The sequence below is a fragment of the Helianthus annuus genome, chromosome 16, assembly GCF_002127325.2.
Source record: "Helianthus annuus cultivar XRQ/B chromosome 16, HanXRQr2.0-SUNRISE, whole genome shotgun sequence".
NCBI classification, from domain to species: domain Eukaryota; kingdom Viridiplantae; phylum Streptophyta; class Magnoliopsida; order Asterales; family Asteraceae; genus Helianthus; species Helianthus annuus.
The window spans coordinates 157,937,017-157,950,676 of NC_035448.2; the positions used below are offsets into that span (position 1 = coordinate 157,937,017).

Here is a 13,660-nt window from a genome sequence, read left to right on the forward strand (position 1 = left end):
AACTTATCATTGCACCAAAAACATTCTCCCCTGGATCTCTTTGCAGCCATTTCTTTAGTGGTCAATGATTTAGTATTAGTAAATTTTTTAGTGGTAGGAGAAGGCAACAGGGGTAAATGAGAGGTGTTAGCTGGAGGTTTAATGGTTGAAATAGGAACAAGATTATGGATAGGATTGGTTTGAGTGGTTATGTTTGGAGGATAAGATTTTCCACTATTGTTATAGTGAAATTTAGGCTTAGCCATCAAAGTTCGGTTAGCTGCAACTTGCTTCTTAGCAAATTTATAGGCTTCCTTCATAGATTTCGGTTCAAACATTCTCACAGGACACCCTAATTCTGGTTTAATCCATTTAAAAAGATACTAACAACATATTCCTCACATATAGTGACCCTTAAAAGATTTTCAACAAACTTCTCAATAAATTCCTCTAAAGATGCCATTTGAACCGTAGAGGTTAATAGACCCATAGCATCATGGAAAAGATTCGTAGAAAAACGATCAATGATAGTCCTAGAGTATTCAGACCAAGTTACCTCAGAATTTGGCTTGATCAGTGTTTTTTAACATAAGCAGAATGCCACTTCATAGCTTTCCCTTCCAGATTAATGGCAGCATACCTCACCTTAAAATTTTTCGGAGTCTCATCAACATCAAAAAAATGCTCATATCTACAGACCCAATCTTCCACTTCTGATCCACTGAACTTTGGGAATTCTATCTTACCCAAACGATATAAACGATCTGCTCTTGTATTGCTATTGATTTCCCCTTGTGAAGTTGAATATTCCCCATCTGATCTTGTTTCATTATTGGTCAGTTTATCAAGAATTTGTTTGATATCCGTGAAAGATTTCTCAGCTTTCTCAACGAATGCTTCGAATTTCAACAAAGATGAGGAATGATCCTTAATCACTTTTTCTAACACAGTTTGATTTCGAGTAGCCATTTGAATACTGATGAATTAATCAATCAACTGATTAATTCCGATTGAAATGAACAGAATTGACCGAAACAATGATCAATTCGACGATTGGAAGAATGCGGATAGAATTGATCGAACAATTGATCAATTCCTACTGTTTTGAAACGAATTCAATCAAATTGATTGCAGAACAACCGAGGATCGGTGCTCTGATACCAATTGATACGTGCAGAAGTGGTTATAGAAGAAGAACAACTGAAGAAGAGAATTAACTCAATCAACGGTACCCATTCTATTAACCGCTAACTGTTTATAACGATCTACAACGACTACCAACTGTCTTTGTTACAATTTTACACTATTAGTCTCTGACTTATTTACTTATTACAAACAAACCCGTGAGTTTATAACCCAACTATTTAACCCGTATCATACCGTACCGGTATTAAAAATACCGATACCTAATTTCAAAAATGGATACTCCAAAAATGGGTCGGATCACTATTTTGTGACGCCGTTGCTCCTTCTGACGAAGGCGTTGATGCATCTTCTCAATAGCTTAAAGGTGAATTCTTCCATTCAAAACCCTAATTTTCTTCAATTATCCTCCTTTCTAGTTATACGGTTTATTTTTTTTTCACTTGAATTGAATTGAATTGAATCGATGCGTTTAAGAACCCTAACCCTAATTCAACTGATAAACTGAATAATACGTCATTATTATTATACTCATCAAAATTGTATTGATACAGGTGGCAGTTGGAGATCATAAGAAGCAGCATTCTATGATGCTGAGCTTCTGTTATCTGTTTCTTCTACTAAATCTCATCATGTATCAGGTATGTATGTATGTGTCTTTATCTCTTTTCTGTATTTCATATGATTTGTTTGCTATGAAGTAATTACAAGTGTATCTTATATTTGAATAATACTTGTAATGGATCATTACCATTACATTATTGTGTTTGGTTTGCCTGTTTAAATGCAGAGTCAAATAGTTTGGATGTAATAGCAATGTTGATCATTACCATTACATTATTGTGTTTGGTTTGAAATGCAGAGTCAAATAGTTTGGATGTAATAGCAATGTTGATCGAATGAAATGGATCATTACCATTACATTATTGTGTTTGGTTTGCCTGTTTAAATGGAGCGAGTTTTCGTAACAATCTTCTCAAACTATATCAAAAGGCAATACATGATTTTATCTCTGTTTTTATACATTACTTAGAAAAAGGGGGGGGGGGGGGTGAAGTTTTATGTACACATGCTACAAGTTAAACATAATACAAGCTTGTTAATGATAAAAAGAAAAGTTGTATCTTCAAGTTATTTGGAATAACAAATAGTAATTTAGTTAAATTTTTGCGATTTTTTCTCAAAAGATTTTATGCGATTGACGATTACACTATAAATTGAGTTACTTTGTAATGCTTTGATGAAGGACGATCTGTTTAGAGTTTTCTTTAAGTCTGTAACTGTTAAGAAGTTTCTATAAGTGTGTGACGATCTAGAATGCTTATTGGTATGCCTTGATTGATCCCATCGCTATATGGCTCATGGGTTATTGCGGTTGGAGATTTGTATTAGGTTTAAGAAAATTGTTTCTATGTTATAGCGTTATCAGATATCCAACATATCTAACCTTGCTAAATTGCGAGGATACTCCGTGCGTGCTGTTTCGTGAATTTGTGATGTTTCGTTTGGTTTGGTGAGGAATAAGATACACAACTAGAACTTTTATCTTTGGGTTTCAAAACCTTTGATGTATTAGTTGAGTTAATTAGATGGTTATCCTCGGGTTATACAGTCGGAAGTCATTTATAGCATATAAGAAATGTCGTGTGAGGTGGGGTGTTATAAAAGAATGTTTTGCTTGGGATATATGGTAAGTCTATTTTATGTAGGCGCACTTAATTTGGATAACAAAAAAATCTTCTTTTTTTACACTTGCATACAAGTCTCTTTTATACATACCCATACCATGGAGATTCTGGGGCTGTTTGGCAACCTCTGTGCCAGTAAGCGCTGAACCAGTTGAGTGACTGGGTAAGTGACTCTTAACCGGTAAGTGCTGAGCCAGTAAGAGTATGCCGATGTGGTGGTAGGTCGAGGAGGTGGTGCGTGAGTGGCTGGGTGAGGATTATGAACACATGTGAAAGGACAAAGGGGTAAATTTTTCATTCAACATCATTTTGAAACTTAATGGGTAAGAGGTTAGATGCCTGATTCAGAGGTGTCCTTCTAATGAACCAAACACACTTAGTAGCGCGGGCACAATGATCATTAAGAGGCTACCAAACAACTCCTTAGTAGCGCGGGCACAATGATCAAAAATTTCTAGTCGCGTGCATTCACGGCACCGCTATGTTAAGGGGTAGTGATGTAATTTCTCATCCAAATCTAACCCTTATATTAGCCCTCAATTCCCATCTCACTCATTTATATTTGTGATCCGCCTCCTTGATTCCTTGCCAGTCTCACTTGTCTCGCCTCGGGAACTCCGCTCTCAGTGCACCTTTGCGATTGCAGGTAAATGTACATTCTTGGCTTCTTCGTTTTTAGCGTTTCCTCTTTTACTTGTCAATCTACCTTACCTTGTTTTATTGTTTGTAACCCTTACCCCAAATTTGATTATAAGCTCCTATGGTTTTAGTCTACAAATCTCATGTTTTTTCCATAATTTAATATAAAGTTGGGGATACAAAATCTGATTTAAATTCTTATGGATTGTAATCTACAATTGCATGTTTTGCCCTAATTTGATTTAAAGTTTGGGATACAAAATCTGATTTAAATTCTTATGGATTTCAATCTATAATTGCATGTTTTGCCTCCGATCTGATTTTTATGCTGTATTTTGTTCCATCGAAACTTACCTGATCTTATTTATTTCTCATAAATGATTCAACGTGTTCAAATCCGTTTAAGTGGGGCTACTTAACATTAGTATTTTCACCTAACAGTTAGTAACATTGCAATTAATTATGCAAAAATGAGCTGTGATCTCTATCTCGATGATAATTAACGCTTTTAACACTCGGGAGTATCACATCAAATCGTTGTTGATTGAGAGAAATTTAGTAACTGCAATGGAATCTTGGTTTTAAAAAGCACGCCTTTGGGGCTTTTTCACCTAGCGCCTAGAGTAAATACAAGAAGCGCCCAAAAGGCACAGATTTTAGGTTTTTTTGGGGGGTCTATTTTGGCCTGAGGCGCGCGCCTCATGTATTTGAGGCGTTTTTATGCATAAAATGTTGTACCATGGGTTTTTTTTGGCTTGTACATGTAGGTAAAATGGCATAAAAGCCTTATTTATAGCTTTATTTTGGGTGAAGTAAGCCAAAAACCTGTGGGGTATATAAAAAAATTATATAATCACCTTGCGCCTCGAGTACGTAAAGCCCACCGCTTATGCGCTTCGCGCCTCAATTTTAGACCTTGTCGTTTTTGTACGCCTATCACTTTTTAAATCCAAGAATGTAATACACTTCACCCTTGGGTACATGCTGCTTTATCTGTATAGCTTATGTTTTTCCATGGTCTGATAGAGGTTAACCAATATAGGCCATTGCTTTCACTTGTGGTTATAATAGGATTAGGATCATTTCCGAACTCCAAAAAATTGAAGAACTTCGAGAATTCCTAACAACCAGTTATTTTATTTTATTTATTATATATATTTAGTATAATTTAAGGCTAGTTTTTAATTTATAATATGTAATTTTATGATTACATATATGTTATATGGGATATGAGTAGAGTTATTTTTCCTAAGAAGTTGAAGAAGCCTTATAGACCATTAGATTGTAATTTTGAATGGATGAGATTGATCAGTGACATTTTTTGTAACTTGTGATTGATTTAACGGCATACGAGCATAAACGTAATTCCGGGTGTTTTACATTCAGAAACCTACATGCAACTTCCCCCATCTTTTTTAAACGCCAATTTTTTATACGTAACTGTTTTTTTTAATTATACATAATGACGAGCATTTTTTATCTTCAATATGAGTATCATATTGATATATAAAAAAATACTTTCCAACCGGGTGTTTTAGTCCAAGTTGTTTTTAGTTCTATTTATCCAATGGTGTTTTGATTGTAGGTAACAAAGGGTACATGGTTTTGTCTTTTGCATATAACAAATGCTATATTGTGTTTTATTTTGCAACAACACATATGTAAATTAGTTATTACACATATGTGTAATTTGGTTATTACACATATGCAAACTTGTGATTGCATATAGTAATCACAAAAATACACATAATAAATTACAATACTACCCTTTAATAATATTTAATATATCAAACAAATAAATGAAGTGATTAGTTGTTAGAAGTTCTCAAAGTTCTTAATTTTTTTTGTAGTTCTATGTAGGTATGTATTGCCTACAAAAAATTTAAGAACTTGTAACAACCAAAAAGTGAATTATTTATCTTGTTCTCATTGTCCTCGCATTAATTTTTTTCTTCTAAATCAAACCTTCCCATATACTATTCTCGCCCCCTGCTAACTACATTGTTATTCTAAGTGCAATTGGCATTTACCAGGAGCTTGAATAGTCGGTTTTCCTTTTCATACTGTAGGTATGTCTGCAAAGCACGATCAAAATGCAAGCAAAAGGAAGAGATCCGATACTGTTAAAGAAGATGATGATTCACCATCCTGGTTGATCCCAGATATTCTTTTATTAATCATGATGCGGCTGGGAATTGTCGACTTTCTTGCATTCAGCGGTGTGTGCAAGTTGTGGCGGACAATCGCACTCACAAACAGGAAAGAGTTCCTGTTGTCTAGACAACGGATGGCCATACGCATCTCCACTCGAGTGGCTAATAGAAAAGAGTGCTGGTTAGAGGACTGTGACGGAAGAGTGTTCCGGACCATCCTTCCCCGTTCTAGCGGCAGGACCTGTGTCGGATTAGTTTCTGGTTACGTGATCTTGTTCGGGAGGAAAACCCGTGATTTCCGGCTTGTAAATCCTATCACAAGGCATGAAGTTAATTTCCCTCGTTTCCCCTTTCACGTGGTTGTCGGTCCAAACGCCTTTCAGGGTACCCTCGTCTTTTCACGAACAGCGGATAGATGGGTGTTTGTGATCTCATCCCGACACTCGAGGACAGTATCGTTCTCGTTTAATGGTAAACGAGGCAGCTGGACTCATCTGTCATCCGATGTCCCAATCAGTGATTTAGCATTTTTCAAAGGAAAGATATATACCCTGAACAAAGACATTGGTTTATGTGAAGTGAGACTCGGTCCTAACCCCACCTTGACACCGCTAAAAATGAAGAATTCTTTGACGTCACATGTCTTGCTTCCAGAGTTTGGAATTTTCGGTGAAAAGCTGTTTGTGACAGGTTACCGGCCATACGATCCGTTCCCTGTTGAAGTCGATGTTGACGAAGTGAGATGGGTGATTAAAAAACCAGAATTCTGCGAGGATCCTGACATGCTATACCGGTGGGTTAGTTACATTAATCGCAGTGGTGAAGGTAGAAAAACGCGTGTGATAAACATGCCATACTTCCCTCATGAATGTTGGGATGCTAATATCCTACATGAGTGATTGTTTTTCTTTGTTTTTAGTCTGAATTTGAATTGTTAAATACCTTTTTTAAGATCTTTGAGAACCACCATAGATGTATTTGTATCTTTGTTTTTGGTGGACTGAACTGTTATGTTTCCTCTTTTAGCCAGGGGCAGAAAAATCGAATCATGACAAAAAAAAAAAATGAACAGCCAACGATTCGATTAAGGTATATTGGTAGGGTGAGCATAAAAATCGAATAAGCGAATTGATTGAGAAACCCATGGTTTCGTTTTGTTTTTTTATAACCGTTTTTACTGTCTGGTTATGGTTTTATGTGTATAAATAACTTAATTAACCGAACCGCACCAACATAAAAAAAACACCATTATATTTTTATTTTTTATAAATAGTATGTTATATGCCAGAAAAGTTTTATTATAATGTAGGTCCCGTTTTTCCGGTGGATCGATAACGAAAACCTTATCCTTGTTTATCACAAACACGGTAACGGGTGCGGAATCCCCGTGACGGTGCATACCAAACAAAGTGTAAAACAAGAACATGCGTAACCAAAAGATTCAATATCTATTGATTAGGGATGAGTACAACCCGAAACATATACAAACAATGTTTACAGAGTTTCACTAAGTCTCGCAGGTCTCTCATACTTTCACACAGAAACTGAGAGGGGTATTTTTACTAGACACAGACCAAACTACGACGAAACGCATAAAGGCACGACGAAACACTAAAGTCGACGAAACACATTCTGTTTCGTCGACATACATATGAATCATTCTTGTTTCGTCGAGTGTGTTGAAGCCCAAGAATTAGTCAAAGCCCACTTCAAGTTTCACGGCCCAAACATAAAGAATTGGCCCAGATCATGTTTCTATTATAAACTTTCACCAATTTCATGCATGAGACAAATGTTGTGACATCACCATGACATCACAATGATGATGTCATGGTGATGTGTAAACGGGACTTTGCTTGCGGCGCTCCGTGCTTCGCGTGTCGAACTCTGAGGCGCACGACGGAGGAATGTCGTGACGTCGGGCTTGAGCCGGACCTAACCGAGTCGAAACCAAGTCGAACCGAGCCGAGTCGAACCGAGCCGAGTCGCGTCCACATAAAGTGTATCAACAAACTCCCCCTTGGACGCTACTCGTGATGGTTCGTCTTCTGTGATGGTTCGTCTTATGTGTCTTTCATGTCGGAGGATCTTCAAAGTCTTCACGTGTCGTAAGAAGAAAGTGTATCAACAAACTCCCTTTTCATTTAGGAAGTGTGTTAACAAACTCCCCCTTAGAATGAACTCTCCATTGAGTTATGCTCGTGAATCTTTTGACTTGTCAATTCTTCAGATCCTTGTGGTGTTGATGAAGGGTCATCGGCAACTCGATCATCTTTATCATTTGAGTGCCTTCACGTCGTGTCTTCATTCCGAAGCTTGTCATCGAACATGTTCTCCTTGCCTTTAGCATCTGCACATGCAAGAAATCTAAACGCATAATGAGAACAACCGCTTGGAATATAGTTTCCATAAACAAACGACACATGTGGGACCTTATTTCAATCAACCACCGACCGACAACAGTTTGAAAGTTTAAAAAAATTGTTCAATTTTAGTCCTTTAACTTTCAAAACTTGTTAAACTTCGACCGTTTATGAAGATGCAATTGTTTTCTGGCTTTCGATCAGGATTTTGGGTAGGATAGACTCGAGTTCCAGCATCGGTCAATCAAAAATAAACTAGAAGCAAAATCTTTTTGGCTTTTATAAAGTTTATATTAAAACACACCTAAAATCTTTTTGGAGTTTTTCATTTTTCAAATGTAAAGACGGAAAACAATAAATAAATATATACAAAGATACTGAAACTGAAAGCAGTAAATAAATATTTACAGACATTCTTTTTGCGAGTTTCGAGGGTAAGAGAAGCATATCACGGTCACGTCAAAACGCTCTTGTTGTTCAATTAGTTAACATTTAGATAAGCATCCTATAGCGATTATCGGTATTGTTGTCCACATAAGCTCAACTTATCAGATGTAATCATGGCGACTGGATACGTTAAGGTATGATTTATACTTACCGACCGGTGTTCATCCACACACGACACATTCCCGTATCAAGGTATGCACGAGGGTTCATCTTACCGGTGAGTATACCGTTTATCATCTGTTTGACCGTATAAAGATGTGAGATACTCACTTATTTTGATTGAAAACAAGTCCTATGTGATAGAATCACTTATTTATGAGGAACTTGATTTTCGATGCATGAGGGCACAGGAGCAAGTCCGTGAACAGGTCAGTACTTTCGTACAGCAGAGAGACGAACTTGACTCCCGGATAAATGTGATATTTTATCACTTATTTGATTGGACATGTGATTGTTGATCACTTATTGAGGTCGAATGCAATATGTACACGTATGTATAGTATCATGGAAGATCTAGACTTGTGTCCCCCTTTTTTTTCGGTAAAAGATACAACTATGATACCCAGATGATAAGCCGCATAAAGACCGAATATCTCAGAACCTCGGCAATCTATCAAACGAAATTTCGGTACTAAGACCATATGCCAATGAATGGTTCCCACCTGTTCTTCAGTCGATTAAGGTTTATATCACCCTGCACACTTTAAAATGATTGTGAGCCTACCGATACATCTTATATAGAGCTGCTTATCGTTTTTCATTTTAAGTTCAGTTTAAAGATGTTTCAACAGACCACTGATTTACTATCATTTTCTCTTTTTCTAGACAGGAAACTCATTTTTGATTTTCTATTGTTTTTGTGTTTTTGAAATTTTTCGATGTTTTTAGATTTTTCAAATTTTGGATTTACTCCCCCTAAAATCAACAAACTAAGATAAATTTAAAAGACACAAAGATATTTACAAAAATGATTTACCGATGTCGGGTAACTCATGTTTTACCTCAATGCCGTTTACCAAAATTAATTTTAATCAGAAATGATTTATCGAATTTTGGGAAAATGAGTTGGCACGTCGGTCAGCGGTGCGGACCATGACAACATTGACGAGTTTCATAGTGAAACAATCACGTGTGAGGTGATATTCGAGTTCAACGTGTCAGGTCAAAGAGTGTTGTACGAGATGACAATAATTCATAAAGCAGCTTAAAAATCAATAAGTATAGGAGAGATTAGAAATTCAAAACCGTATCCTGCAACTGCTTCGTGCATTGCAAGGAATCTGAGTGCTCTCCCAAACTGGATATCCACCCGGTGTGGATTTCAAGGTTGATATTTCAGCTACTTCAATTAATCGAGAAATCTCTTCACAGCAGCAAGATCATAAACCTTTGGTTCCGGCTGGTCTTCCACATTGCACCAGCGAAGGTCTTTGTCTTTCTCCTTTAGAAGTAGTGTGCGGTTGTTCAATCCATGCCAAGGCATCCGCACACCCGGTTGGTTTGTTCAACAAACACATTTTCCTCAATCACACCGCGAGGAAATGTACACTGCACGTTCATTTTGTTGAATTTGAACTTTAGACGTGCTGCAGGTGTGTACATTTTGATTTGAATCTATCCTGGGGACCCGATCAAGGCCTTTAACAATCAAACTTTGAAATGATTTTTTATTTTGTCGAAGCTTTCAATTTCTTGCAACAGACAATTCTGTCTTCTTTTCTTTTTCTTCTCTCCATCAAAGGCAACAATTTCTTCTGTCGCCTATCTTGTGCATAAACATTCCACTATCAACAATCCTATGACTATCGATAGTTCCTCCTGGAACATCCTACACACTCACTCAGAGATTAGTTGGAGAGGGGGACCCAAGCCTTCATAGACTTGGGTTGCCCCTGAGAATCAAGAAATGTAATTTCAATCTCTTGATGATTTGGAAATTTCACGCCTCCCCCTGAACCTTCACCCGATTTAGGTCTCCAAGCTTGTTTTTGTTTACCAGATTGTGTATTATGTACAATTTCTGGTTTTAATGGTTGTGACAAACTAGGTTTCCTTTTAACTGTTTTGACTTCCGATTTTGAAGCCTTTTCAACAGCTTTGATGTTATGACGTCGTTGTTTCGTTTCTTGTTCCTTAACAGTTCTTTTATCATGTTTTGGAGAAATAGGACGTTGTGAGTGACCTTGTTCAGAAGGGGTTCTTTCAACAAAATTTGGTTTAGGCGAGTTTGTGCAGTCTTTAATGATGTGCCCAAACTTCCCACATTTAAAACACGTTCTCCTTTCAATAAACTTAGGAGAATTTGATCGACTAGCAGATGTCGAACCTGTAGAACCTGAGGTACTTGCTCTTTCATCACACCCGTTTGTGTGTTGGGTGTAATTGTTATCGCTATTACGTTTCAAAATCTTGACTTGTTGTACAAAATCGGTGTTCGATTTGTTTTCAAAAGTCTCAATTTTATCCGTACCATTTGATGCTACAAATTTAACATCTTTTGCTTTCTTCTTGTAACGAGCTCCTTTAGAATCAACCTTAGCCTTTGGCTTTGGAGCTCGTTGTTGTTGTTTACCCTTAAAAGCAATTGGTTGTTGCTTTGTCGGTGATTTCTGTTTTCCAAATTGTTTTCTGATTTCAGCTTTCGGAATTGGGTCACATTGAGTTACAATGACTCCTGGAATTGTCTTTCCCAAAAACTGGTTTGTAGTATCTTCAAACACTTTGTCAATCAAAGATTGATTGACGTTTTTGATTGGAAAATCTTTGTCTGAATAAATTTTACTATCACCGACTAAAGTATACAACAAGTTATTGCTCTTAACAGCAGATACACATTCCTTGTCATCTTTGACATCCTTGACAAGATTTATCACTTGCTTGGCAACAGGTTGCACGGCAGGAGTAGGAGGATCATAAAGAATATGATTCTCAATTGGAATTACTACTCCTTTCGTCTCATCAAGTGATTCATCCTGGTCCCTCACATCTGATTCATCATCTGAAGAATCATAGTCCTCAATAGTTGGAGGACTTTGATTTGAAGCACATGACAACTTTTCTTTGTTATCAGATGAGCCCTCCGATGAACTGTCCGGTTTGAACCCTAGGCCAGTAGTAACTTCCTCATAATCAAGAGGCACACTAGGTTCATACGGAGGCATATCCTCTTCATCGGGCATTTTGGTATAGTTGTGTCTTAAAGGGGGTGGACACGCCTTATACCCTACGCCTTTCACGTTACCTTTCAGTTTTTGAACGTCTATGATGTGATCGAGCACAAATCGGGAGTTAGAATAACTCTCTAACTTTTGCTTGATAGCATCATGCTCGCATTTGGCAATGGCTAACTCCTTTTTGGTTTCCTCAACAATGTTAATATAATCGTTAATACTAACTTGTTTATGATAAACAACTTTGTTCAATTCGGAAACACTTTTCTTTAGGGTTTCAATTACAGATTTAAAATCCTTTTCGTTTCGAGTTAACGCCATGTTTGCCTCTTTGCACTTAGACAATTCAATAACCAAACTTTGATTGTGACTATGAACCGTTTCGGATTCACGTTTCAATTTAGCACATTCATGTTTCATCTTAGCACAATCACTACATATGCTAGGAGTTTCAGATTTTACCTGACTTGTAGAAGCTGTGACATTAGCCATAAAGGCAGTCTGAGAAGAGAAAGATCCATCTTCAGTGAGAATCTTCTCCATTTCTTTCGATGTAGCATCAGCTTTCTTGATCAAGTCAGATTTCTTGTCAGCATCATTCGACAAATTATCAGCTTCAGAATCCATTCCCTCCTTCACGTCTGATTCTGAACTGTAATCACTCACACCTGACCCATCTTCATCAGTACTGCCACTGTATCCCGAACTATCATCTTTTCCTGAAGATTCACCATCATTGACATTCTTGACAATTTCAGCATAAAACACAGTTCCTCCTTGATCTCCACCTCCACATTGTACAGACCAGTCACACCTTTCATCAGTTTGATTTGAGTTGGACGTGGATGTAACTGTTTGATTTCTGAAAGGATTCTGGTTGCCCTTTTGAGGTTGAGCTTGAGATGGTTTTGGAATATAGGCATTTGGATCAAAAGGTCTTCCAAATGTTTGTGGTTCGACTTGTGGTTGTGATGGAACAGGAATATAAGCCCTCGGATCGAATTGAGGTTGTGCAGGATTAACTTGAGGTGGAGGTTGAGGTGTTGGAATATAAGCCCTTGGATCAAAAGCCGGAGTAGTAGTTGATTGAGGAAACGGAAAGGAACTTGTATTGGACACAAATGCAGTTTGCAATTTTGGTTGCTGAGCTGCACTGGATCTTGCCAAGGCGTCGAAGCCTGGAAGGTACATTTCTGTATTCTGAGGAGCGGGAACTCGTTTAGCTTTCCTGATTTCTTCATCATTCTTGTGTTCCAGCTTCTGAATGAACTCATAGATGTTAACTGTATCTAGAGTACCCGTATGCTTCAACAGCTCAATAAACGAACTCCACTTTGGGGGTAAAGCATCAGCAAACCTATTCACCATATCCTGTTGAGTGGCCAAAACCCCATAAGCAAACATTTCACTAATCAAATGATAAAGACGTGTAGTCATATCATTAAGGGTTTCATTTTCCAAAAACTGAAAAGATTCAAACTTTTTCTTCAACAGATCATGGCGAGACTTTCGAGTAGCTGAATTGCCTTCTCCTCTCGCTACCAAGGCATCCCATAATGTTTTCGTGTCTTTGCAGTAGGAGAACTGATGATAGATTTCTTTGTTGAGCGCTTGTGTAAGAATAGCAAAAGCCTTTTTCTCCAAGTCATAGGCTTTCTTCTCATCTTCAAGCATATTAGCATAACCCGCTGAAGTGGATGCTGCTACTTCGAGATTAGAGTTGAATGCATTGATGAAACACGTCCAAAGTTCGGTGCTTTGCCCTTGAACATATGTGTGAAAGCGGTTTTTCCATGATGGAAAGTCGTTCATGTGATTCAACTTGGGTGGGCGATTGTTGCTGCCCGTTTCACTTTCGCTGAGCAGAAGATTTTGAATACTTTGATTTTGATTGGATACCAACGCCCATTGACTTGCACTGATCGCTGGTTGAGGAAACATACTTCTTGCCCATGCGGCTGCGGAAGTTTGATCTTGACCGGGCTGTGGGTCCGTACTCCAGTCCCACGGACTTGTGCAACTCATGTTTGATGTATACTAACAGAATACCTGTTCAAACACTTGAGAATACAAAGTTA

At 37.6% G+C, this 13,660-nt stretch overlaps 1 protein-coding gene across 4 annotated transcripts; it reads left to right on the forward strand.

The window, feature by feature from the left end:
* Nucleotides 1–1,362: 1,362 nt before the first annotated feature.
* On the forward strand, nt 1,363–6,667 carry LOC118488381. Of its 4 annotated transcripts, XM_035985867.1 has the most exons (4): nt 1,363–1,489; nt 1,677–1,763; nt 3,403–3,456; nt 5,519–6,607. In XM_035985867.1, exons 1-4 carry the CDS (start codon nt 1,466–1,468, stop codon nt 5,603–5,605), a joined length of 252 nt encoding a protein of 83 aa, XP_035841760.1. In that variant the 5' UTR covers nt 1,363–1,465; the 3' UTR covers nt 5,606–6,607. The 4 variants fall into 4 exon arrangements, with proteins under 4 accessions (XP_035841760.1, XP_035841757.1, XP_035841758.1 ...); XM_035985864.1 differs by lacking the exon at nt 3,403–3,456 and having other exon boundaries at nt 1,677–1,767; nt 5,519–6,667; XM_035985865.1 differs by lacking the exon at nt 3,403–3,456 and having other exon boundaries at nt 5,519–6,667.
* Nucleotides 6,668–13,660: the final 6,993 nt, after the last annotated feature.

Excerpts from the sequence above, each read along its gene's own strand:
- LOC118488381 (XM_035985864.1), top strand. The coding sequence starts at position 1,466 with ATGCATCTTCTCAATAGCTTAAAG. Across the intron at positions 1,490-1,676 it reads ATCTTCTCAATAGCTTAAAG|GTGGCAGTTGGAGATCATAA; the intron begins GTGAATTCTTCC and ends GTATTGATACAG. Across the intron at positions 1,768-5,518 it reads TCTCATCATGTATCAGGTAT|GTATGTCTGCAAAGCACGAT; the intron begins GTATGTATGTGT and ends TTCATACTGTAG.